Source organism: Melozone crissalis, unplaced genomic scaffold (genome assembly GCF_028551555.1).
Source record: "Melozone crissalis strain CALT ecotype California unplaced genomic scaffold, PUWL_Pcris_2 ptg000041l_1, whole genome shotgun sequence".
NCBI lineage: Eukaryota > Metazoa > Chordata > Aves > Passeriformes > Passerellidae > Melozone > Melozone crissalis.
In genome coordinates, this window is record NW_026535819.1 from 7,861,072 (window position 1) to 7,883,379 (window position 22,308).

The 22,308-nt window shown below is 49.1% G+C and overlaps 1 protein-coding gene across 1 annotated transcript in view; it reads left to right on the top strand.

Annotated features, from left to right (window-relative positions):
- ASTN2 (astrotactin 2) overlaps positions 1-22,308 on the top strand; it is a 357,490-nt gene that overhangs the window by 187,891 nt on the left and 147,291 nt on the right. The window contains exons 11-13 of the mRNA XM_054283890.1: positions 4,433-4,583; positions 18,228-18,394; positions 21,901-22,089. Of these exons, the coding sequence (XP_054139865.1) occupies positions 4,433-4,583; positions 18,228-18,394; positions 21,901-22,089 (507 nt within the window). The remainder of the gene's footprint in view (positions 1-4,432; positions 4,584-18,227; positions 18,395-21,900; positions 22,090-22,308) is intronic.

A 22,308-nucleotide genomic window follows, 5' to 3' on the forward strand; every position in this document is an offset into this window, starting at 1 on the left:
CATCCATCAGGACTGGTCTAATCTGGCACCCGGGCCATGGTGGGGCTGGCTGTCCCCAGTGGGCTGCCTGCAGTGCTGGCCAGATGCTGCCATCCCTCCCCAAGTGTCCCCTGCCTTTTATGGGTTATATACAATTATAAAAAAACGTGATTATGAGTTTTGCAGTACGCCCTCAGCTGGGATCCATGTGTTGGCACTGCTGATGTCACCCTGGGTTTTTAAGATTTTCTGAGCCTTCTGATATTGACATTCTTGTAGTGAACTTTCTCACACACTTTCTGTAAATAACTCATTGGTTTGCATTCCTTTATAGAAGAAGAGAGAGTTAATAAACTGTTAGCTTGACCAGTGTCATTGCAGAGGTGTCACTGTCACCCTCCAATCCGCTGTCACTTTTAGAAAACTATAAATGTTAGAGTCAAAAAATAAACTTCCCTTTTTCCCTTCACCTTAAGAACAGTGGTGTGTGCTTGTGTTCTTTGGTGTCCTGTGGTGACAGGCTGGCTCTGGGATGTGAGAGCAGGAGCCCCATACAGGGGCAGGGAAGGACAGGGTCCCTGGATGAGCTGTGTGGATGGAAAGTGATCTGCTCTGTGCCACGTGTGAGAAGGCAGGTAATTAATGACTGCTGCTCACTGCCACAATTCAGAGGAGCTGCTGAGGCTGGCAGTGCCTGCCTGCACTGAGCCTGGCTCCCCCAGCCCCTCCAGAGGCAGATGAAAGTGCAGTTTGCTCCCAGCTTGCTCAGGGCATCACACCAGGCTCTCATGAGCTGTCAGGGCTCTGTGCTGAAGTGAAGCTCCCCTAATGGAATGATGGCCACACAGAACTGATCCTGCAGAGCTCTGCCCTCACCCTGCTCCTCTCACAGGTGGCAGTTGAACACTTCCCAGCGAGGTTAATATTTTAATGTGCTTAATGGCTCGTTCCAGCTCGCCAGCCCTTCCTGGGCTCTGGCAGGGGTCATCCATTATGCCAGGCTTTGGAGAGCCAGTTTCCCATTCCCATCCTCAGCCTTCCCCAGGGCAGGAGGTTGCTTTGTGCTTCCAAGTTTTAATTAAAGCATGACAAGCTGCCCTTGCCAGCCCCAGCCTGGTGCCATGTGGGATGAGCCAATGTCTCCTGACAGAATTCTGTCCCTCTGGAGCAATCCTGTGCAAGGACCCAGCCCAGAATCTCCTTTCCACCACCTACAGTAGCTCCTCACCTTCTCTTTCCAGGTATGTGGGTTGTGTGGTGGCTCAGTGGAGAAGCCAGGAGGGAGGATGGGAGCATGGTTCTCCTTGCTGTCCACCCACGATGAGAAACCCCCTGGGAGGACCAGATGGGGATGAGCTTTTGGGGTGGGTGGTGGAGGAGCTGTCACGGTTTGTTGGTTTTGGCTTTTCTAAAATAATTCTCCCTACATTAATAAACAGTGGGGTTAGTTAGTAAATAATATCTCCTTCCTCCCTCCCCATCTCTCCAGCAGAAATATGTGCCCTGATCTAATATATCCTGCCTTTCTCACTCCCTCATTTCAGAGGAGCTGCAGATCCTGGAGGGAACAGAGTGCTAATAGAAAACGGCCTCTAAAGAGATTTGAAACATGACCAAGAAAGGACAGAGGGAGATTCGTCTCCAAATATGCTGGAAAATCTAGGAGGTGGGCCAAGAAAGGGAGAATGTCAGGAGCTTGATTGCTACCAGTGAAAAGTTAATTGGGAAACTTTAATTGGGGTGAGAGCTGGCAGCACAGACATGGATTTGCTATGTGGGACACCACAGTGAGCACAGAGCTGCCCCAGTGCTGAGGTAACTCATCCACCCCAGCCCATGGGGATGTGCCAATTTACTATTTCTCACTGCTTTTAATGGTGTTTCCCTTATTGACAGTCCCAACTTTTGAAATCCTGTGATTGCCTTGAAATCCTCAATCTAAAAAAAAAAAAAAAATCATCCTGTCAATCCTGCATAGGGCTTTATTTGGGTTTGGTCTCTGAGGAGTTTCTAGCCCTTGAGTTTGCAGGGAAAAGCTTGGTTATACCCTAAAGCAAATTTAGGGGAGGAAAATATTAAAAAAAAAAAAAAAAACAACAAAAAAAACCCCAAACAAAGCAGCACAGCAATTGATTTATTTTTAAAATCTCATCATTTGGGTGCCAGTTGCATTATATTCTTTTTTAATGCCTGACTCATGATTTCAGTGCTGGCAGGGCTGTGTGCGTGAGTGTGACGGCGTGTGAGCTCAGAGGCCCTCTGCTGATAGAGAATGCAGGGCTGCTTCCAGGCAGCACCACCGTGGCCCTCCAGAGCTGATGAATATTCCTCTAGTGCTGTTTCATTGCCAGGCAGATTGTTTTCACATTAAACATCCCCAAAAAGGGACAGCAGAGATGGGCATCGGGTCATTGTGCTGATGGCTGAGCAGGAAAGAGGCCCAAGGGGAATAAACCAAGCTGTGACTCCCAGCATTGCCTCAGGGGTATTGAGGCCAGAGGGGTCAGGGTTAATTTGCAGCCTGCTGTGGGTAAAGATCTAATAAACAGCCTGTGGAGGTCAAGCCTGTCACTATCAGTGCCTTGTTCTGTGACCTCCCTCCCTCTCTGATCACTTTGTCTCTCTCCTGTCAGGTGATGGGCTCTGTTGCCCAGGATGCTCTGTGGGTATTGGTTAACATATAAACTGTGCTTTGAAGATGAAAAAAATATCTTGGAGATGCTTAAAGCTCTTGACAAGCATGTGTGTTCCTTTTGCAGGAATCCAGCAGAAGGCAGAGTGCCTGAATGCTTTGTCACAGGCGAAATCTGCTGCGTGTGCAGCTCTGAGAGGCAGGGCTGGGAGCTTCCCAAGGCTTCACAGGGCCTTGGAATTATTCCTGGGTGCTCATGCTGCTTGCTTGAGGGGTGTCACAGCGCAGCAGTGCCTGGGGCTTTGCCCATCATGGGCTGGAGCCGAGCAGCAGAGCTGTGCCTGCACCCATCCCTGTGTTATCTGCTCCACATCCCAGCAAGCACAAAGCCAAGTTCCATGTGTCTTTCCAGCTTTGCCAGTGTGGCGGCAGCTCTCTGGCCACAGAGAGAAACACAGCTTTCCCAGGCATTGTTCTGTGAGAAGATCAGAGAAAAGAATGAGAAACAATTCTTATCTTCACCTGCTGCACCTGTTGTTGTGCACATGTGGAATGTGCTATGGAGATTTGTTTACCAAACAAATGTTCTTAATGTTCTTAATTAGCCAGTGGTGATGGTGTTTGGATTGGAGGACTAATTAGGTCCAGGTGTATCATAACTGTCTATAAAACCAATGGGTTTCTTAATAATGATGAATAACTAATAGATTGATCAGCCTTCTGTGAATCATGGAGTCAATGCTAATTATTACCCGGCTGGGGGCCTGTGATGACATGGCAGTGTCACTGGGGTGGATGTGGGTGATGGTGATGATGCTGGGTGATGGGGTGTGGGCGTTCAGGGAGGCTTGGTCCAGCAGTGAAACATTCAGGAGGAGTTTTATGGCTCTGGATTTGCTGTTGTCTAGTGTAGGGTTGGATTCACACCCAGCTCCAGGCTAACAATAAAGCATCTCCCAGTTGCTAATTTGCATAAAACTGGTGGATGGTATCTTTGAAACCCCATGACTGGTTGGTTATGTGAAGGATGCCAGAGTTATGCAGAAAGTTTATTGAACAGCATAATCACAAACCCCTGATTTCCTTGGGAAGCGCGAAAAACGCCAACCACTTGTTTTTAACATTTTAGAAATTTAATACTAATGGAATGGTTTAAAAATAGTATTATAATTAGAGTAATAAAAATTTGGACAATTAGGATTGAGGACAATAGGAGACAATAAAAGCAAAGAGTTATGGGCAGTCCAGGTACCTCTTTCTGGGCAAAATAATCCCAAAAAAGGACACCTGTTATCAGAGGATTAACCCTTAAAAGCAATAATAGCCTGTTGCATATTCATACACCTCATACATGATGCATAAATTCCATTCAAACAAAGGATTTTGTCTGGTCAGTGTCAGCTTCTTCCTCTGAATCCTGACTGCTCTTCAGGGCTGAGTGAGGTGGGAAGAAGTTCGTTTCTTCTGATAATGGAGCAATAAATTTTCTTTCTCTGAAAGATTTAGGTGTCCTGTGGCTGCTATCTCAGTGCGAGTCCTTTCTTTAAAAAAATATCTTACATAGCATAGTTTCCATTTTAACATTATGTTATAACCTAAAACTATATTTAACATACTGCTGAAGAAAATTAATGCAACATCACTCTCTAACATAACACATACAATATTCATTTTAATATTTGTGAAAAAAGCAAATATAAAAATACACATTTTTCACAGGAAGTTTCCTTTGGCTCAGTATCTCTAAGCAGGGATTTTGCCAGAGCAGCTCTCTGTGCATTGCCCTTTCCTGCCAGCCCTAACGGTGCTTTTCTCTCCAAGGGAAGAAGCGATGCTGTCCACCTACTTCGAGACCATCAATGACCTGCTCTCCTCCTTCGGGCCCGTCCGCGACTGCTCCCGCAACAACGGCGGCTGCACCCGCAACTTCAAGTGTGTGTCCGACCGCAAGGTGGACTCCACGGGCTGCGTGGTACGTGCTGGGGCTCTGGGGTACATAATGGGGCTGTGGGATGGGTGCTGGGGCTATGGGGTAGGTGTTGGGGCTATGGGGTAGGTGCTGAGGCTGTGGAGTGAGTGCTGGGGCAGTGGGATGGATGCTAGGGCTGTAGGGTAGGTGCTGGAGTTGTGGGATGGGTGCTGGGGCTGTGGGGTGAGTACTGAGGCTGTAGGGTAGATGCTGGAGCTGTGCAGTGAGTGCTGGGACTGTGGGGTAGGTGCTGGGGCTGTGGGATGGGTGCTGGGGCTGTGGGATGGGTACTGGGGCTGTAGGGTTGGTATTGGAGCTTTGAGGTACATACTGGGGCTGTGGGGTGGGTACTGGGGCTGTGGAGGAGGTACTGGTGCTATGGGATAGGTACTGGGACTGTGTGCTAGGTGCTAGAGCTGTGGGCTGAGTGCTGGGGCTGTAAGGTAGGTCCTGGAGCTGTGTGGTAGGTACTGGGGCTGTAGGGTAGGTGTTGAGCTGTAGGGTAGATTCTGGGGCTTTGAAGTACGTACCGAGGCTGTAGGGTAGGTGCTGGAGCTGTGGGGTAGTTGCTGGGGCTGTGGGCTGAGTACTGAGACTGTAGGGTTGGTATTGGGGCTTTGAGGTACATACCGGGGCTGTGTGGTACATATTGAGTCTGTGGGGTTGGTACTGAGGCTGTGGAGTCGGTATTGGGGCTATGGGGTAGATGCTGGAGCTGTGGGGTTTGTACTAGGGCTGTGGGGTACATACTGAGACTTTGGGGTTGGTACTGGGGCTGTAGGGTCCTCAGGGCTGTCCTCTGGTTTGGGGACAAGCCAGAAGGAGACGTGACCTGCTGCTGCTTCCGGTGGCTGAGGGGATGTGTGTGCCAAAGCTCTGAATCCTAGAATCCTAGAAGGATTTGAGTTGGAGAGGACCTTGAAGGTGATCTCGTGCTATCCCCCTGCCATGGGCAGGGGACACCTTCCAGTGACCAGGCTACCCAGGGCCTGGCTGTGAACAGTTCCAGGGAGCTGTTCCCAGGCACTGCTGATGCCCAGAGGGGTTTTGCTGTGCTTCCAGCTGGGAGCAGCAGAGCTCAGCGCCTCACCCAGACATCAAAGCCATCCCTTCCCTGCCTGAGGAGCCTGTGTGAGTCCAGGATGATGTGCAGAGACACAAGGCAGAGCCTTGGGAAGTGGGGCAAAGCTGGAGCATCCCTTTGTGTCTGTTGTTGAAGGCCCTGCCTGCCAGCAAGCCAAAGTGACCCCAGAGCTGTCACCCCCTCCACCATCCCCTCCACCACACATTCCCTGCTCCCAAACCCCTGGAACCCCCCACACCACTGCAGGCAGGGCCCCCTCACCACATCCCTCTTGGCTCAGCAGAGACAGGAGGCAAGTGTCTCTTTATTTATTGAAGATGTTTGTACACGGCAGCTGGGAAAGGTCAGCCTGGAGCCGTGCTGTCCCGGGGGGGAGGCGTTTTCATTATCCCCTTCTCAGGTTGCTTGTTAAGGCCATTTAGCATGACAGTCTGATGTGTCACCAGCAACCTGGTGCCATCTCCCCCTTGCTGCTCCTCTCCCCTTCCTCCTTTCTTCTCCCATTGCTATTTTTTATTTTACCCCCTTTTCCAAGGACCAACTGCCTTTCTAGTATTTTGGGGTGTTTTCTCCCTTATTTGGAATGTTTTCTCCCTTTTTTTGAGTGTTTTCTCCCTTTTTTGGGGTATTTTTCCCCATTTTTTGAGGTGTTATTTTGCTCTGAATGCCAACATCCTTGCCCAGGCACTGTCAGAAGCAATCAGGGCTCTGATCACCTCACGCCTCTGGGAAGTGGTGCCTCTTTTTAAAGTCAGGACATATTAAGATAAAAGTTGTCAATAAATTACAGTCCTAGTGGTGGCATGTGGAGAGGCAGAAAAGGAAAACCGTGTTACTTGGGGAAAACAGAGCCCAGGTTGTGTAATGCCTGAGTGAGGCTATGTGTAAAGAGAATGGAGCATGGACAGTGAGGAGACAAGGGAGGAGCAGCAGGAGCATTGAACTGGAGGGCATCCCCTCCCTGTGGGTGACAGGGGACACTTGGGGATACAGGAACCCCCTTGCTGTGCATCACAGCAGGCTCCTGGGGCCGTGCATCCCATGGGGACAGCAGACAGTCTCTCCCCACTGGGCTCTTCACCCCTTTTTCTCCCCACTGCAGGAGCACGAGGCTGCTCTATCCCTCTCCAGCCTTGGGGTGAAGCTCCCCAGTGCCAGCCTGAGCACAGCAAAGCCCAGGGCTGTGTGGGGACAACCACTGCATCCCACCCCAGCCCCTGTCTCCCTGCTTCCCTCTGGACTCCCCAGCCCACGCTGCTTCCCAGCTCTCCCAGCCCTGTGCAGTGTTTTATTCTCATCACCTGTTGTTGGTCACCTGTTGGCAAAGGAGGGGTGTGAGGAGAGGTGTGGGAGGAGCTGTCCCCATGTCTCGGGATCTTTTTGGGTTGCTGTGACCCCGAGATTGTTAAAAAGTCTCTTTTCCCAGCCCGATGCTTGAAGAAGGAGTCAGAGCTCTTCATTTCTCCATCTCAAGGTTGTTTATTGTTTCTTATCTATAAAAAATTTTCTCCTGCCCTGCCAAGGTCCGTCCAGCAGGACAGTTCCAGGCACTCTGCCTGCCCCAGGGCAGTGTTATGTCTTTATACTAAAAACTACGTGTACAATGTTTGCAATTACTTCCCAATACCTATCACCTATGTTAGACAGTGAGCTTCTGCTCTAAACCAATCCAAAAGTGCCACCATCACAGCAGAAGATGGAGGCCAAGAAGAAGGAGAAAGGCTGGGCACGCCCAGTTCCCTCCATCTTGCCTCCTGAATCCCCATTCTAAAAACCCCAAAATCTACTTTTTCACCCCGTGATAAGTTCACTAATATTCTACTTAAACTGTTGTGGCTTGCTGATCTTCATCTAAGGTTGGTAATTTGCTCAGGGGTCATCATCAAACCCACAGGTGTTTTGGGCTCTGTGCCAGGGTCTCTGAGCCCCCTGGCAGGGGTCTGAGCTGTTCTGGACAGCCAGAGGGATGTTCTGGGTTCCCACACCCACGTTTCTGACCGTGCTCCATGCTCCCATTGTCCAGGGAAAAGCCCAATGGGTGTCTGGCAGCACTGCCCCCAGCCCTGGGTGGTGCTCATGGTGCTGAGTGGGATCAGAGGGGCTGGGAGTGGAGCTCAGAGCTCACACAGGCTCGGTTCGAGACATTCTGGTACTTTCTTTGCCCGTTCCTGTGCTGCCTCTTCTCATCCCTGCTCCTGGAGCCTGCTGGGTATAAGCTGGGCTTCCAGAGCAAGAAGGGATGGGGTCATGTGCTGCAGATTTTCAGGGATGTCAGTTAGTTTTGAAGCTGAACTGCTGTGAACTCAATTTGCCAATTTGGTAAGTGCTATGGGCAATATCGGGATGTAATTTAATTAAGCTATCCCCTTTTTATAGAGTTCAGGGAGCATTTGCCTACTAATTTTAGCACTAGGTTTGCTCCAGCTTTACTCTGGACACAGATTCACAAATCATGACATGTTGTTAATCTCTACCAGTCAACAGTTTATTAATTTGCTGAGGACCACAGAAGTATATAATCAGTGGTTCATCAATCAAGGCTAAATCCAACAAATGTTCCAGGCAGGTACTGAGCATAAAATATACATGCAGCCTTGTAAGCAATTAATACACCACAGAGCTGGAGCTGAGTGGCTCAACCAGGGAGCAGCACAAATCTCAAAGATTTCTTATTCCTTTTATGTATAATCATCATCTGTTACCAGTTCCTTCATGCCCTCAGTACGGCTTCCAGTAATTCTGCGAGGACTGGGATGTATTTATCTCTGGGATTTTAGTGGTGTGGGCTCTGCCATCACCTAATTGTTTGGCCTTAAAAGGTCTTGGTTGAAAATTCAAGGGTGGATTGCTTGTGCTGGAGCCGGGCTGAGTCTTCTTGGGCTGATTTTGGGGACGAATGAGTGAGTTGCATTGCTCAGTTAAAATCCTCATTTTTAGGCATCACCTGAAGACCCTAAAACCTCTCCAGCAGGGCTCCCACCCATAGGGGTGACATCTCCCACCTGCCCACCCCAGTGGGATCCCTTTTCCCCCCCATCTCATGGTTTTCTGTTAGTTTTGTGTGCACCCAGTAGATGGCATGAGTGCATTAAGGGTTTCTGCAGTTCTTTTCTTATCGGAGGCCTTTTTTTATTCAGGTGATTTTAAGAATTGTCAGCTGCAACCTTGCCAAGACGTTGGCATGGCTATCCTGGAGCCTTGTGTTTGAGCCCTAACATAACCAAACAGCTCTAGAAACCTTCTTCCATGCTGCCTTTTCTTGCTGCACTCTTGATCTGCTGATGGATCTGGTCAAGCTGTGGGATATTCCCAAGAAAACCAAATCCCAGTGAATTTCTCTGAATCCGGTGACTCTGCACGTTGAGTCCCATGTGTGTTTTGCACCATCTTGGAGGGATCACAGCAAACCAGGAGAAAGTGTGCTAGAGGAATAATTCAGACTACATCCTATAAAGGAAATACTGCTGAACTTTTCTGCTGGCACTGTGGTAGCTGCACAGCCTGGAGGGAGGATGCTGAAGGAGGGAAAATGCTTAACCCTTGTGTGTTGGTGATTTATAATTTGAGATGAAAACCTGTGAATTGGCCCTGAGAGACTGAAGGAAACACCTGCATCATGGCTTAAATTCAGGTTTCCCCAGCTGTCTCTCAGATTGGCTTCGCTCCCTGGTGCCAGTGCTCTCACCACCTGAGGAGAAGTGGGTTGCTTCCATTTATTATCCCATGACCAGGTCCATTTTTGAGCTTAAAAAGGCAGGATTGCAGCCTTATTGAAAATAAGAGAGATGAGTTTTTTTTCCCCAAAGGAATGGGAGCTTTGATCTTAGCACATGAGCTGGGCAAGGAGGTGCTCTGTTCTCTCCCAGTGCATTTTGGCATCCTCAGCATCACTGCAGGAGGAGGCAGCAGCAGGTCCAGCTGTCTGAGCCCCATGGTGCCTCCAGGATGGGGTCTCCTCACTGTGAGACCACCTGGAGAAGCAGAAGAGCATGAGCTGCCTCACTGGGGGTGAGGAAGGCACCTCGGGGTCCTGGGCCAAGAATCACCAGAATTAAATCCTTGTTTGAATAAGGTGTGGGAGCCTGACTGCAGCGGGGGTGCTGAGGGCTCTGCAGCATCTGTGTGCCTGCAGAGGTTGGTGAGTTAGTTCTTTAAGTCACATTAGAGTGCTAATGGGAGACAAGCATGTTGCAGGTGGATGTGGAAGGGCTAAAGCAGGGCTGAGCTCCAGGAGCCATCCCACCTTGGGAGCCCAGCCTGGGCACTGGGTGCTGCTGTTCTGCACAGACATGAAACCCTGCTCATCCTCACAGGCTCAGGTGCCTCTGGCAGAGATTTGTTTCTAGTCTGAGCAAGCAAACAGTGCTGTTAGCCTGCAAGAATGACCTGAGCTGTTCCTCCCTGCAATGGTGAGGTCAGCCCATCACAAAGGAGGGGATTTGGCTCAGCAGGATGCAGGAGGGAGAGCATCTACCAGAGAGTCATTAATGTCGCTGTGGCTTGCAGTGACACTGGCGTGGTGCTGGTCCCAGCCTCTTTAGACACAGAAGGAGGAGCAATTTGGCATGGTGCACACAGGTATATAAGCACAGCTTGTTTGGGGCCAATCCCTGCCTTGCTCTCTCCCATCTCAAAATGAAGATGAGTTCATCACTGCTGCAGAGTGTGGCAGAGAAATGGCTTGATTTAGGAGTGTAACCATTTTGGGGAGAAATGGGATTAGAAATGAAGGAGCAGAGCAGTGTTCCTGCTTTTGTCTCCTCCTTCCAGCAAAAGTGCCATGGTTTTGCATGGGAGACATTTATGGAAGCCACTCAGAAGTGTTTTAGAGACCATGGAGAGATTCTTTAAAATTATGTGGATGATGCTGAGACCTTTTTTTTTTTTTTTCCTGGGGGGAAATGGGGTGATTGGGAGTTTCAGCAAAAACCAAATTGCTGTGCAGTAATCCCTCACATACGTGAAAATTCCAAAACACTTTGGTTCAAAACATTTCCTTTCTATAAAGGAGAGGGAAATGTTTAATTCCACCCTTATCATCTGGAGCTTTGTTTTATATTGCCTTATCCCAGTGTACAGCCTGAAATAAAAACAAAATTAGGTGATGGAAACCAAAACATTTCAACCTTGTCAAAATTAAATGCTCTCCTAATTTCCCAATGAGTTTTGAGATGTAATTGATGGAATCCCACAAAGCACTTAAGCTTCATCAAATCTGCATTTTTCTGACAGACAATTGTTCATTGAAAAATAAAAACTTACCCATCCCTGCCTTGAGAGGCACCTAGCTAATTATGGGAGAGATGCACACCAGGGGGGGAGATGAGGAAACCAGGCTCTCCTAATCCCTGTAAAGTCTCACTGGCTCCCAGGAGCAGGAGCTGACTCCTTTTTGCACTTTGTGGTTGGAAGCAGAAGCCCCCTGAGCTCAACAGCAAGCCCCCCTCCAAGGAACCTGTGGTTTTGGATTTTATTCTCATTAATCCAGGTAAATACCTGTGCTGAAAATGAGATTTGAGGAGGAAAGAGGAGGAGGCTGTTGGGGTCAGTGTTGGTGGTGGGTGGGAGCAAACCATCCACCTGCCTTTGCTTTGCACCTCGTGGGTAAGGGTGGCTGGTTAAAACAAGGGGAATCGCTCAGGAAGCACCAGGGTGAGCTGGAGGTCTCTGTCTGCACAGGTTTGGATGATAAAAGCACTGTTTTCTCCATTAGAGGCTTTTTCAGCAGTGTTCCTTGAGGTCTTGTCCATGCCCCTTTGCTCCTCACCAGGCTGGGATGCTCCAGTCTGTGATGACAGCTGGATGGGGCTGTGGGATTGGTTTGGGATATAGGATTTGTTCTGTAGGGTTGATGCTGGGCTGCACCCTGATGGGTGAGTCAGGTGGGACAGGGGTTGAATTTCTGTTTTTCCGGAAGGTTTTTGGAGGTGCCAGCTTCTGAAAATGCCCTGACAGGCAGGAGATGCCAGCACACCCCAAAATGGGCTGTGGGTGACTTGTGGAAGGGAAGCAGATTTCCTTGCTGCAGGAACACTTCTTGCTGTGTGTGAGGCTTCCCACCAGCTGCTGGAAACAAATCCCTCCCTCTTGGGACTGAGGTGCACACACACACACACACAGAGTGACTTGCGGGGTTCACTGGAATGGTGAGCAGGGTGAGGAGATGCTGCCTCATCTCCCCCATCCCACTTTCACAGCAGGACCAGGCTGAGAAGCACAAGCAGCATGAGGAGCCCGCAAGACAGATGGGTTTGATTTTTCTGAGGCTAAAATAATGATTGATGATCTTTAAAGGGAAAAGGAAGCAGGGGAAAAGGAAGGAGGGGGGGAAAGAGTGGGAAGATAATGACTGTTATTTCAGAAAATGGTTGTAATGTTCCCCTCTGGGAAGGATGTTCCCCCCTCAGTGGGGTGTCAGGAAGGGTTTTGGGGTTGGTGGGGACATCCCTGCCCTGAGGAGGCTCTGGAGAGCCCTTTAGCAATCAGGATTTTGGCCCTGTTTTGTCCAAATATTGGGAGAGGAGGGATGAATCTCACACACAGAGAACTGAGCAGCATACAGCCAGACTCTGTCCTGCTGCTGCTGAGGAGCTTTGCTCACCAGGGGCTTTCTGGGTCAAGAAAACAAGGCAGAATAAGCTAGAATTGTCCATATATATTTATATATATGTGGACACAGAGGGGTTTACTGCATTTGTATCATTTCTGAGCTCCAACAAGCAAACAAACACATGCCAGTGCATAGACAGGAGCTCATTAAAATGCTGTACCTTAGCAGTGTCTGGGATTAATGTTTTTGTCTCACGCTGAGGAGGTTCCTCGGTGAGGACTCACACAAAGGGGGGTCATTAGGGCCTGTGGAAATGCTCCTCGTGCTCTGTGGCACTGAGCCACCAGCTGATTGTGCTGCCCCAGGCCAGCAGTGCTGGGGATGCAGCCTGGGGTCCTGGGTCTCACTTCTGGAGACATCCAGGCATGAGAATGGTGCTGGAGCAGCACTGGGAGTGGGGTTTGGTGGCAGCTTCCCTTCATCCGTACCCAGAGCATCACCTGCAGCGCCTGACACAGAAAGCTCTGACTAGAAGGCTGCTGTTGTTGAGAAAACAGAGTGGAATAACAAAAAGGGCAGTTTACTCTCTACAGAAACACTTAATAAAGTATTCTGGTTTTTTAAACTTAATAATGGAGGAGAGGAGCTGAGCTGAGCAGCTCTGGCAGGAGGAGCTCAGGTGGAGGAGAGCAGATGTGCTCCCACCTGGGGGATCTGTGTCAGGAATGATTTGCCTTCCAGTGACCCCTCACCCATCTTGCTGCTAACGAGCTTTGCAAACGAGAAACTGAGCAAAAGCTCGTTTTTTACATTACATGAGCAGGGGCTTGGCCAGGTATTTATTTTCCTAAGGCACAGTCTCACACAGGTTCTGGTTCCTTCCCCCAGAGGTGATTCTCTGTGACCGTGTTCACAGGTGTTTTCAGACTGAGGAAGAGATGAGGATCTAACTCCATGTTTCAGAAGGCTTGATTTATTATTTTATGATATATATTACATTAAAACTATACTAAAAGAATAGAAGAAAAGATTTCATCAGGAGGCTAGCAAAGAATAGAATAGCAAAGAATGATAACAAAGGTTTGTGGCTCGGCTCTCTGTCCGAGCCAGCTGACTGTGATTGGCCATTAATTAGAAACAACCACACGAGACCAATCCCAGATGCACCGTTGCATTCCACAGCAGCAGATAATCAATGTTTACATTTTGTTCCTGAGGCCTCCCAGCTTCTCAGGAGGAAAAATCCTGAGGAAAGGATTTTTCATAAAAGTCATCTGTGACAATCCTCCTCCTGTTGTGTTTGCCCTGGCCATGCTGGGGATGCTGCTGGCGCTGATGGCAGAGGGGCTGTACCCAGTCCTGGTGGCAGGCGGTGCCACACACTGTACTGGGGTGACAGCAATGGTCACAGTGGGCACAGGTACATCCCATTTTGTTCCAAACCACAGCCCCTGTGTGTTGGTGAGGCTGGACCTGGTGTATTCCCAGGGGTGGCTGTGGGCATGTAGCATCAGGCCCTGCCAAATCTGCCACTCTGTGGTGTCACCTTGGAGATGTCATTTAAAAGTGAAAAAAGCCTGTTTTGCAAAACAACAGATAAAAATAGCACTTCCTATTCAGCACATCCATTCCCTGTGAGTTCTCAAAATTCATTTGCTGACTGCAATCACAGGAATATGGACCTGTGTGTGCTCTGGGATGGGAGGGGATGGGCTGGTGTCCAACTGTGCCATCAGCCAAACCACGAGGAGCTGCTGGTGGCTCCTTCTCTTCAGAGCCCTTGGCAGCAGCAGGGTCAGAGCATTGGGGCTGAGGGTCATGTTTAGCCTTCAGGACCTGTGCTATCAGTGCTAACACAAAACAAGAAAATAAAGTTTTCTTTTCCAGTGCCAAGAGCAATTTTCAGGGTTGTCTGTCGGCACAGAGAAATCAGTTCACTTCTGCAGAGATGGAGTGGATTTGCGGGACCGTGGAATTATATTTGTATGATAACAGCTTCTCCTTGGGTTTTGAGCAGACCATGAGCTGGAGTCTCCCCCCAGGTCTCCTTTTCCTCTCCATAGCATGGATTAAGCACCAGACCCTTTTCCCAAGCTCTCAGCTATATTTCCTGGTCAGCTCCATGGATAAAGGGAGCTGGGAATTGGAACTGAATGCAATATGAGTCTAACATGGTAAACCACAAACTGCTTTTCCTTTTCAATCTCTGTGTGGGATCCCTTTGCCTCTGTGGCTCAATAAATCCATGTGTGGATGAGGGTGTGCAGAGGTGTTTGCCCAGGACCTGCTGGGGCACCAGCTTTCCTCCCACCAGGCTGGGACGTGCCGCCCATGTTCTCCCAGACAGAGTTATTGACCCAGCTGCTTATTGATTTTGTAATCATTTTCCAACAGAGCCCCCCGTCCTGTGTCACTGCCAAGGCAGATTGCAAATTGAACTGCACCTAAATTGATGGGGCATTGATTAAAACTCACCGTAATTATTGGTTCTCTGCTGCCCAAGCCAGGCAAATCAATGTCAGCAAGAACAGATCTGCTCCTTTGTAAAAGCACTGTGTGCATAGTGAGTGCTGGCTTTCCAAGCCCATCCAGAAGCCCAAGCTGATCCATCAGGTAGTGAGGATTAGCACAAACTGCCTTTTTCCGTGGGCATTTCTGACTCCTGTGAGTAAGAACATAGTTGCACTCAAGTGGACTTCAGTTTTCCCCCCCTCTGATCTATTGGTGGGACATCCCAGTGGGAAATCCTCTGCTCCAGGGGCAAGGAAGTGTGTTACAAAGATTTATAAGGCCAGAGAAGCTGTGGCTGCCCCAGGAAGTATCCAAGGCCAGGTTGGAGAGGGCTTGGAGCAACCTGGGATAGTGGGAGGCATCCCAGCCCATGGCAGGGGAGCTGAGCTGATTTTTAAGGTCCCCTCCCACCCAAACCATTCTGTGATTTATTGTGCTCAGTAATTGCTTCATCCACCTATCCATCCCTGCAGAACCCTCCATGGAGAGGCTGGTGCTGCCTGGCCAGCACTAATTGCCAAGTCTGCTGCTTCCCCTGGTTCTCCTGAGCAGGGACACATCCTGAGGTTTCACTCCCAAAGCTTTCTGTCCCTGGAGAGCGGAGAGCCAGCTCTGCTCTGAGCAGGGATGGATGTGGAGAGACAGGAGTGCTTCCTTTTGCAAATGCTGTGCTGAGCTATTTGCCTGCTGTAATTAATGACTATTAGGATGCACAATTATGAACTGAAAGGAAACACGTTTTGTGGTGGTTAAGAGCCAAAACTGGATGAATATCCCAAGGGTGGCCTCAAGCAGAGCAGGAGGAACGGAGGGAGGGCTTTGCTGACCCACTAACCCAGTCACAGGGAAAGAACCATCCTCTTCCTCTGTGGGCTGGAGGAGGTGCTGAGCTCAGCACACGGATCTGTGCCAAGGCAAGAATTCCAAGTGACAGCCGTGACTGATCCTCTGGCTGTGCTCCTGCAGCTCCTGCTGCCTCGCAGTCCCATCCAGCTGCCTTCAGCACCCTGGAATATCCCACAGGATCTCCAGAGGGATCCTGGGCAGAGCCCTGGCCCCTCCATCCCTGTGGGTGTGGGGAGAGCAGCAGAGGGGAGGATGCAGTGAAGCAGAGATGCTGTTTGCAGCCAGAGCTCCCCGTGCCCTCCAGGGAGATCCTCTCTGCCGGTTTGCACAGCTCTGCTTTGCTCTTACAGCAGACAGACAAGGAGGAGAGCACGGCAGGCAAGAGCTGAAGCTGCAGATTCACAAACACTCATCCTGGTGCTGCTTCCCAGGCAGCTCTGGAAAGCACAGATTGTTCTCAGTGTCCTCTCCTCCTTCATTGTTCTGTGTGTGCATCTGGAAAGGCTCCTGCTCCCAGGTCTTGTGCTGCTTCCTGCTGCTAATTCCAGAGGTCTTTGGGACCTTTGTCTGCTCTGCAAGGATGGACAGCATCCCATTCCAGAGCACTTTGCTGCCAGGATCCTTTGGATGTAAAAGTCTTGTGCCTTCCCCTCTCCCCTTACCTGGTGTCCCCAAGGATGCTGCTGAGGTTTGCAAACTTGCAAACCTGAGCTGAGGGCACAGGAGCTGAGGGACAGCTGGCACAGAGATCAGCACATCCCAGTGGCTGCAGGTGGGGCAGAAGCAGTTTTGATGCTGCTGCTGTAGGGAAGCAGAAGAGGGTTTGTAAGAGGTGGGGAGAAAGATGGGGATGAACCTCACAGCAGGGTAGGACAAGGGTGATGGTTTTAAACAGAAGGGAGGGAGGTTTAGATCAGATGTTAGGATGAAATCCTTCCCTGTGAGGGTGGGCAGGCCCTGGCACAGGGTGCCCAGAGCAGCTGTGGCTGCCCCTGGATCCCTGGCAGTGCCCAAGGCCAGGCTGGAACAGCCTGAGACAGTGGGAGGTGTCCCTGCCATGGCAGTAGGGTTGGGACTGGATGTTCTTGAGAGGTCTCTTCCAACCCAAACATTCTAGAATTGTGGGATGGCTCAGAGTGGGACAAGAGTCCCTAAAGTCCCTTTCTGCTGTCCCTGTTTGCTTCTTAAATAGCCAAGAGTGAGCAAGGCTCAGGAGCCCATCTCCCATCAGGACCCCGCTGGTGTCAGTGAACACAAGGTCCAGGGTCTCCTGAGCTTTTATTAATATGTACAGCATTTTGCTCACATAGGAAACTGATTTTCTTTTTTAAGCACGAAGTATGGCAGTTTTATAACCTTTGTTCTGCTTGACAGAGGCCATTTATAAGCTGCCTTCATCACTACCTGTGCTATCTCCAGTCTAACTCATCTTCAAGAAATTCCTTAATGCATTTTTAATTATGAGCTGCTCCCAGACAAGATTTATTTATTTTTTCAAGGACTGGCCTTTTTGCTGTTGTTTGTGTGTGTGTCTGTTTGGTGAAAAGGGATAAATAACGAAAATGGAAATATGCTTTAATCTGGGTGACAGTTTATCCATGGCATTTGCCATCTGCTGGCTTTTATCTTTTGGGGCAAGGAAAACAAGCTGGGGAACTGGAATTAGAAATTGGAGCTGTGGTTCCCTGAGCTGTGGAAAGCTGATGAGCCTGGGCTGCCATCCTGGCTGCCCCCAGTCCTGCTTCTGCCATGGGCTGGTCCTGCCCACAGTGGGCATCAAGATCCTTTTGGGCATGATGCCAGGGGCATGCTTGCTGACCTGCCTGGCATGGGTTGAGATGGATTTCTAGATCATTCCCAAGCACTGAGATGGTTCTCTGGGCTGGTCCCAGGTGTTGAGGTGTTTATTTTTAGGTTGCACTGGATTTTGGAGGAACAGGGAGCAAACACAGAGGGTTGCGAAGTTTTACCCCATGATAGCTTGAGGTTTTTTGTCGTGTAGTTTTGCTGCCCCAAGGATTTCACCCTTTTCCAGAAGGAGGATGAGGGGGAAGGCATTGGCAGCAGACCAAATCCTTGCCCCTTTCCCAAGGATTGTGTGAGATGATGCTGGGCTACCCCATCCATCACTCAGGACCAACTCATCTCCTTCAGCTGGAAAAGGAGTTCAGCAGCACTGGCTCTGGGATGGGCTGTGCCCTGAGTGTGACAGTGTTCACAGGGGTCTGAGGATGAAGGAAGAGATGAGGATCTGACTCCATGCTTAGAAGGCTGATTTATTATTTTATCATATATATTATATTAAAACTATACTAAAAGAATAGAAGAAAGGATTTCATCAGAAGACTAGCAGGGAATAGAGAAAGAAAGAATCATAACAAAAGCTTGTGGCTTGGACAGAGAGTCTGAGCCAGCTGTGATTGGCCATTAATTAGAAACAGCAACATGGGCCAATCACAGATGCACCTGTTGCATTCCACAGCAGCAGATAACCATTGTTTACATTTTGTTCCTGAGGTCTCTCAGCTTCTCAGGAGGAAAAATCCTAAGAGAAAGATTTTTCATAAAAGATGTCTGCGACTCCCTGAGAGGCACAGGGACTCCGGGCTGGGGGAGGATGCCCAGGTGACCTTTCCTGTGTCCTGTGTCTCTGCAGTGCCCCGAGGACCTGCGGCCCATGAAGGATGGCACCGGGTGCTACGATTACTCCAAAGGGATCGACTGCTCCGACGGCTTCAACGGCGGCTGCGAGCAGCTGTGCCTGCAGCAAACCCTGCCCCTGCCCCACGACCCCTCCTCCAGCACCATCTTCATGTTCTGTGGGTGAGTCCCCTCTAGGCAGTTGTTGGAGGTGGGATGGTCACACTTCAAAGCAGCACTTCAAACTGTTTTTGTTCTGGCCTGAATGCTTTTTATCCATTCTTACAAAACTCATCAGTTTGCACTTTACTCGTTGGTCAGGAAAGACAAAGTGCTCATTGGAACAGGCAGTTGCAGGTTTTCTCTTATTTATCCTTTTTTCTTTCTTGGTTTTTGTGTCAATGCCTTGGTAGGAAATTCTTTCAGGTGTGAACGTGGATCCTCTTATCAAACTTCTCTCTGGCTCTCAGAAGTTGCTGTAAAACCTCTTCCACAGTCAGTCCCCTCCAAGGCTCCTCAACAAGCAACCCCTTCCTATAATTATTATTATATAGTCTATATTGTCTATACTTGTACTATTGCGCATACTCAATGAGCAACCCCTTCCCATAGTTATTGTTTTATAATCTGCATTGTCTATACTTGTACTATTGTCTATACTCAATGAGCAACCCCTTCCTATAATTATTGTTTTATAGTCTATATTGTCTATACTTCAAGCTGCAGCTTATCTGTGGTTGATCACAGCCAATGTCTTTTATCCAAAAAAACAGCAGTTTCCATATCTGCACCTTCAAACAACACCTGCTGATCTTGGATTGGCTTGACTTGCTCTGTGGTGTGTGCTGGTAAAGCAATAGCCTTGGCCATTGGAGTATTCTGGGGAATTACCAATGGTGGGCACAAAGCCTGAGCTAAAATAGTTAATTCTTCATTATGATTTGCTAAAACAAGGGATGGATAAATTATGAGCCCCAAAATACTGCTTCTGTCTTTGCCTATAATCAAAAATTCTTTTCTTTTCCATGATGTTCCAGTAATTCCTGTGGGAATTACCTCAGGACTTCCATTCATCTCATCTCATCCCAAACTGCACCAAGGGAAATTTAGGTTGGATTAGGAAAAAAAGTTTTTTACTGAAAGGGTGATAAAGTTGTGGAATGGCTGCCCAGGGAGGTGGTGGAGTCTCCATCCCTGGGTGTGTTTAACAAAGCCTGGATGTGGCACTGGCTGCCAGGGTTGACTTGAGGGGTTGGGGCTGGGTTGGACTCGATGATCTTGAAGGTCTCTTCCAACTCAGTGATTCTGTGAATTCTGTGAATCTCTATCCCTGCCACCTCCTGTGCCACCCATCCCAGCCCAGCCTGGAGCTGAGTGTCCAAGAAAAAGGCTGCTGATGGAGCTGATTTCCAGCAGGGAATGGAGGCACCTGGTGTTCCTGAGGGAAGTGTGAGGAGCAGTGTGAGCAGATGCACCTTCCTTCTCTCCCCCACTGTGTGACAGTACAGTGTGATCCGTGACTCACTGTGAAGGGACCCAAAAATTGTACATTGTGTGTTGGAGGGGAAGGTGTAGGATTTGTTTAAAAAATACTACTTTTAAAATTTACTTTTTTTCCGCCCTCCCTTGTGCCTCCCTTAAAAATAGACTCTCATCCCTGATTTTGGCCGGGATCTTATAATCCTACACAGTTTAGCATTTTCTCTGAGGAAAATCTCCCTGGCTGCAGCGTGCTCTAAAAGGAGCTCAGTGATGATCTGGCTTTGTGCTGCACAGCTGCAGCCATCCATCGCCTGCCCCAGCCCCACAGCTGCCTCACACTCTCAGGCACACTCAGGAACTTACTCCATGTCCCAGTGTGACAGATTAGGATGAAGAAAGGGAGAAAAAAAAAGCCCTTTTGGAAAGAAAATGCCCACAAGCAAGAAGGGGAGTGAATTGCTACCAATAACTCCAAGGAGCATCCGTCAAGTCCCGATGCCTGCAGGTGCAGCAAAGACCTCACACAGCTCTGACTGCTGGGAAGAGCAGCCCAGGGAGCTCTGCCTGTGCCAGTTTCTTCTTTATTTATCCCATTTTTGCTGCTTTGTTGTTTTTTTTCCTCCCTCCACTACCTTTTTTATTGTTATTTAGCAGCACAGAGTGGCTGAGTCACCAAAACAGAGCACATTTTCTGCTCCGTGCCTGCAGAAGGGGTTAGAAATTCAGCAGAAGGGGTTAGAAATTCAGCAGAAGGGGTTAGAAATTCATGTGGGCACCAGCACCCTTTGTGGTGAGGGTCTAGAAAATCTTGGGACGTTCCATGATCTCCACCCACACGAATCTGCATTTCAGCCTTGCATCCTCAAGGACAGAGACTCTTTCCCTGGTTTGTTTGTTTGTTTTTTGTTTGTTTTTTCCCTTCATTTTTTCATAATCCCTTTTCAAGGCTGAGCTGTGCTTTGAGAACAGGCAAGGAGAAGTGTGACAGACGGGTGGGAGTTCTGCTTGCAGTAAAGTGCAGTAAAGGGGAAAGGGAAGCAAGCTTGGATAGAGGTGGGGTTGGTGTTACATCACTGGGGCTGTGGGGAGGAAGGAGCAGGGAGGGAACAGAGGTTGCCCAGTGTGATGGGAACTGACAAAAATGCTGGTGGAAGAGGAGGAGAGGAAGGATGGCACATTTACAAAAGATTCCACCGAGATCTTCAGTGTCTGAAGTTAAATCACATCCCTGCTGCCTGCCTCAGTTTCCCTTCCTGCCAGTCAAAGATGAACATATGAATATTACTCAGAATAGGCTTGAAAGTGGGATCAGAGAGCAGAGGAGCAGCCAGGCTGGAGATGCTTCCTTGCAGGAGGGTATTTCTAGGTGGAAGAAGGGGCAGGACCACAATTTAGCTTTGCTGTGATGTGGGGAATGTTTGTGCCTGAGCAGCAGACGCACAGTGGGCTCAGCTCTGCTTTCCAGCATGGGGACAGCTCCAGGCAGGACAGCATGGAATCATGGAATGGTTTGGGTTGGAAGGGACCTGAAAGCTCCTCTTTTTCCACCCTCTGCCATGGGCAGGGACACCTTCCCTCAGACCAGGATGATCCAAGCCCTACCCTATGACCATGTTCACAGGGATCTTAGGATAAGGGAAGAGATGAGGATCTGACTCCATGTTTCAGAAGGCTTGATTTATTATTTTATAATATGTATTCCATTAACTATACTAAAAAATAAAAAAATAATCAAAAAGCTAACTAAGAATAAAATAAAAAAGAATGATAACAAAAGTTTTTGGCTCAGCTCTCTGAGCTAGCTGAACTGTAATTAACCATTAATTACAAACATTTAACATAAGCTAATCAAAGATCTACCTGTTGCATTCCACAACAGCAGATAACTATTACTTACATTTTGTTCCTGAGGCCTCTCAGCTTCTCAAAAAGAAAAATCTTTAAAAAAAGGATTTTTCATAAAAAATGTCTGAGACACTACCCAACCTCACTGCAGGCAGATGGGCCATGGTGCTACAGCAGGGAGGGGGTTGTGACCCCATTCAGTGTCACCCAATCCAGCCAGGGCAGAGGATCTGTGCTCTGTGACCCTTCAATGTCCAGACAAGTGCAGCAGGTGTTGGTGGTGCTTGGCTGGGCTGGCAGAGGATCCTGGGGTGGGTTGCTCTGTGCCTGGCTCATCTCACATTGCCCATGGTGCCCCACAGGTGTGTGGAGGAGTACAAGCTGGCCCCGGATGGGAAGTCCTGCCTGATGCTGTCTGACATCTGCGAGGGCCCCAAGTGCCTGAAGGCAGATGCCAAGTTCAATGACACCCTGTTTGGGGAGATGCTGCACGGCTACAACAACAGGAGCCAGCATGTCAACCAAGGCCAGGTGTTCCAGATGACCTTCAGGTATGTCCTGGTTCTGCTCCGAGTTTTGGGAATATCAGGGTGGGGAGATGGGACTGAGGTCCAGTGGGACAGAGCCAGCAACTCTGATTTGCTCATGAGAGGAAGAGAGCAAGAGGACAAGGAGCACCCGTGGCTTTCCTACCTGCTCATCCTTCCCTTTGGTAGCAGCACAGGAACCTCCTGGGCTGCTCTGTCTTGTCAGGATAAGATAAATCCAGC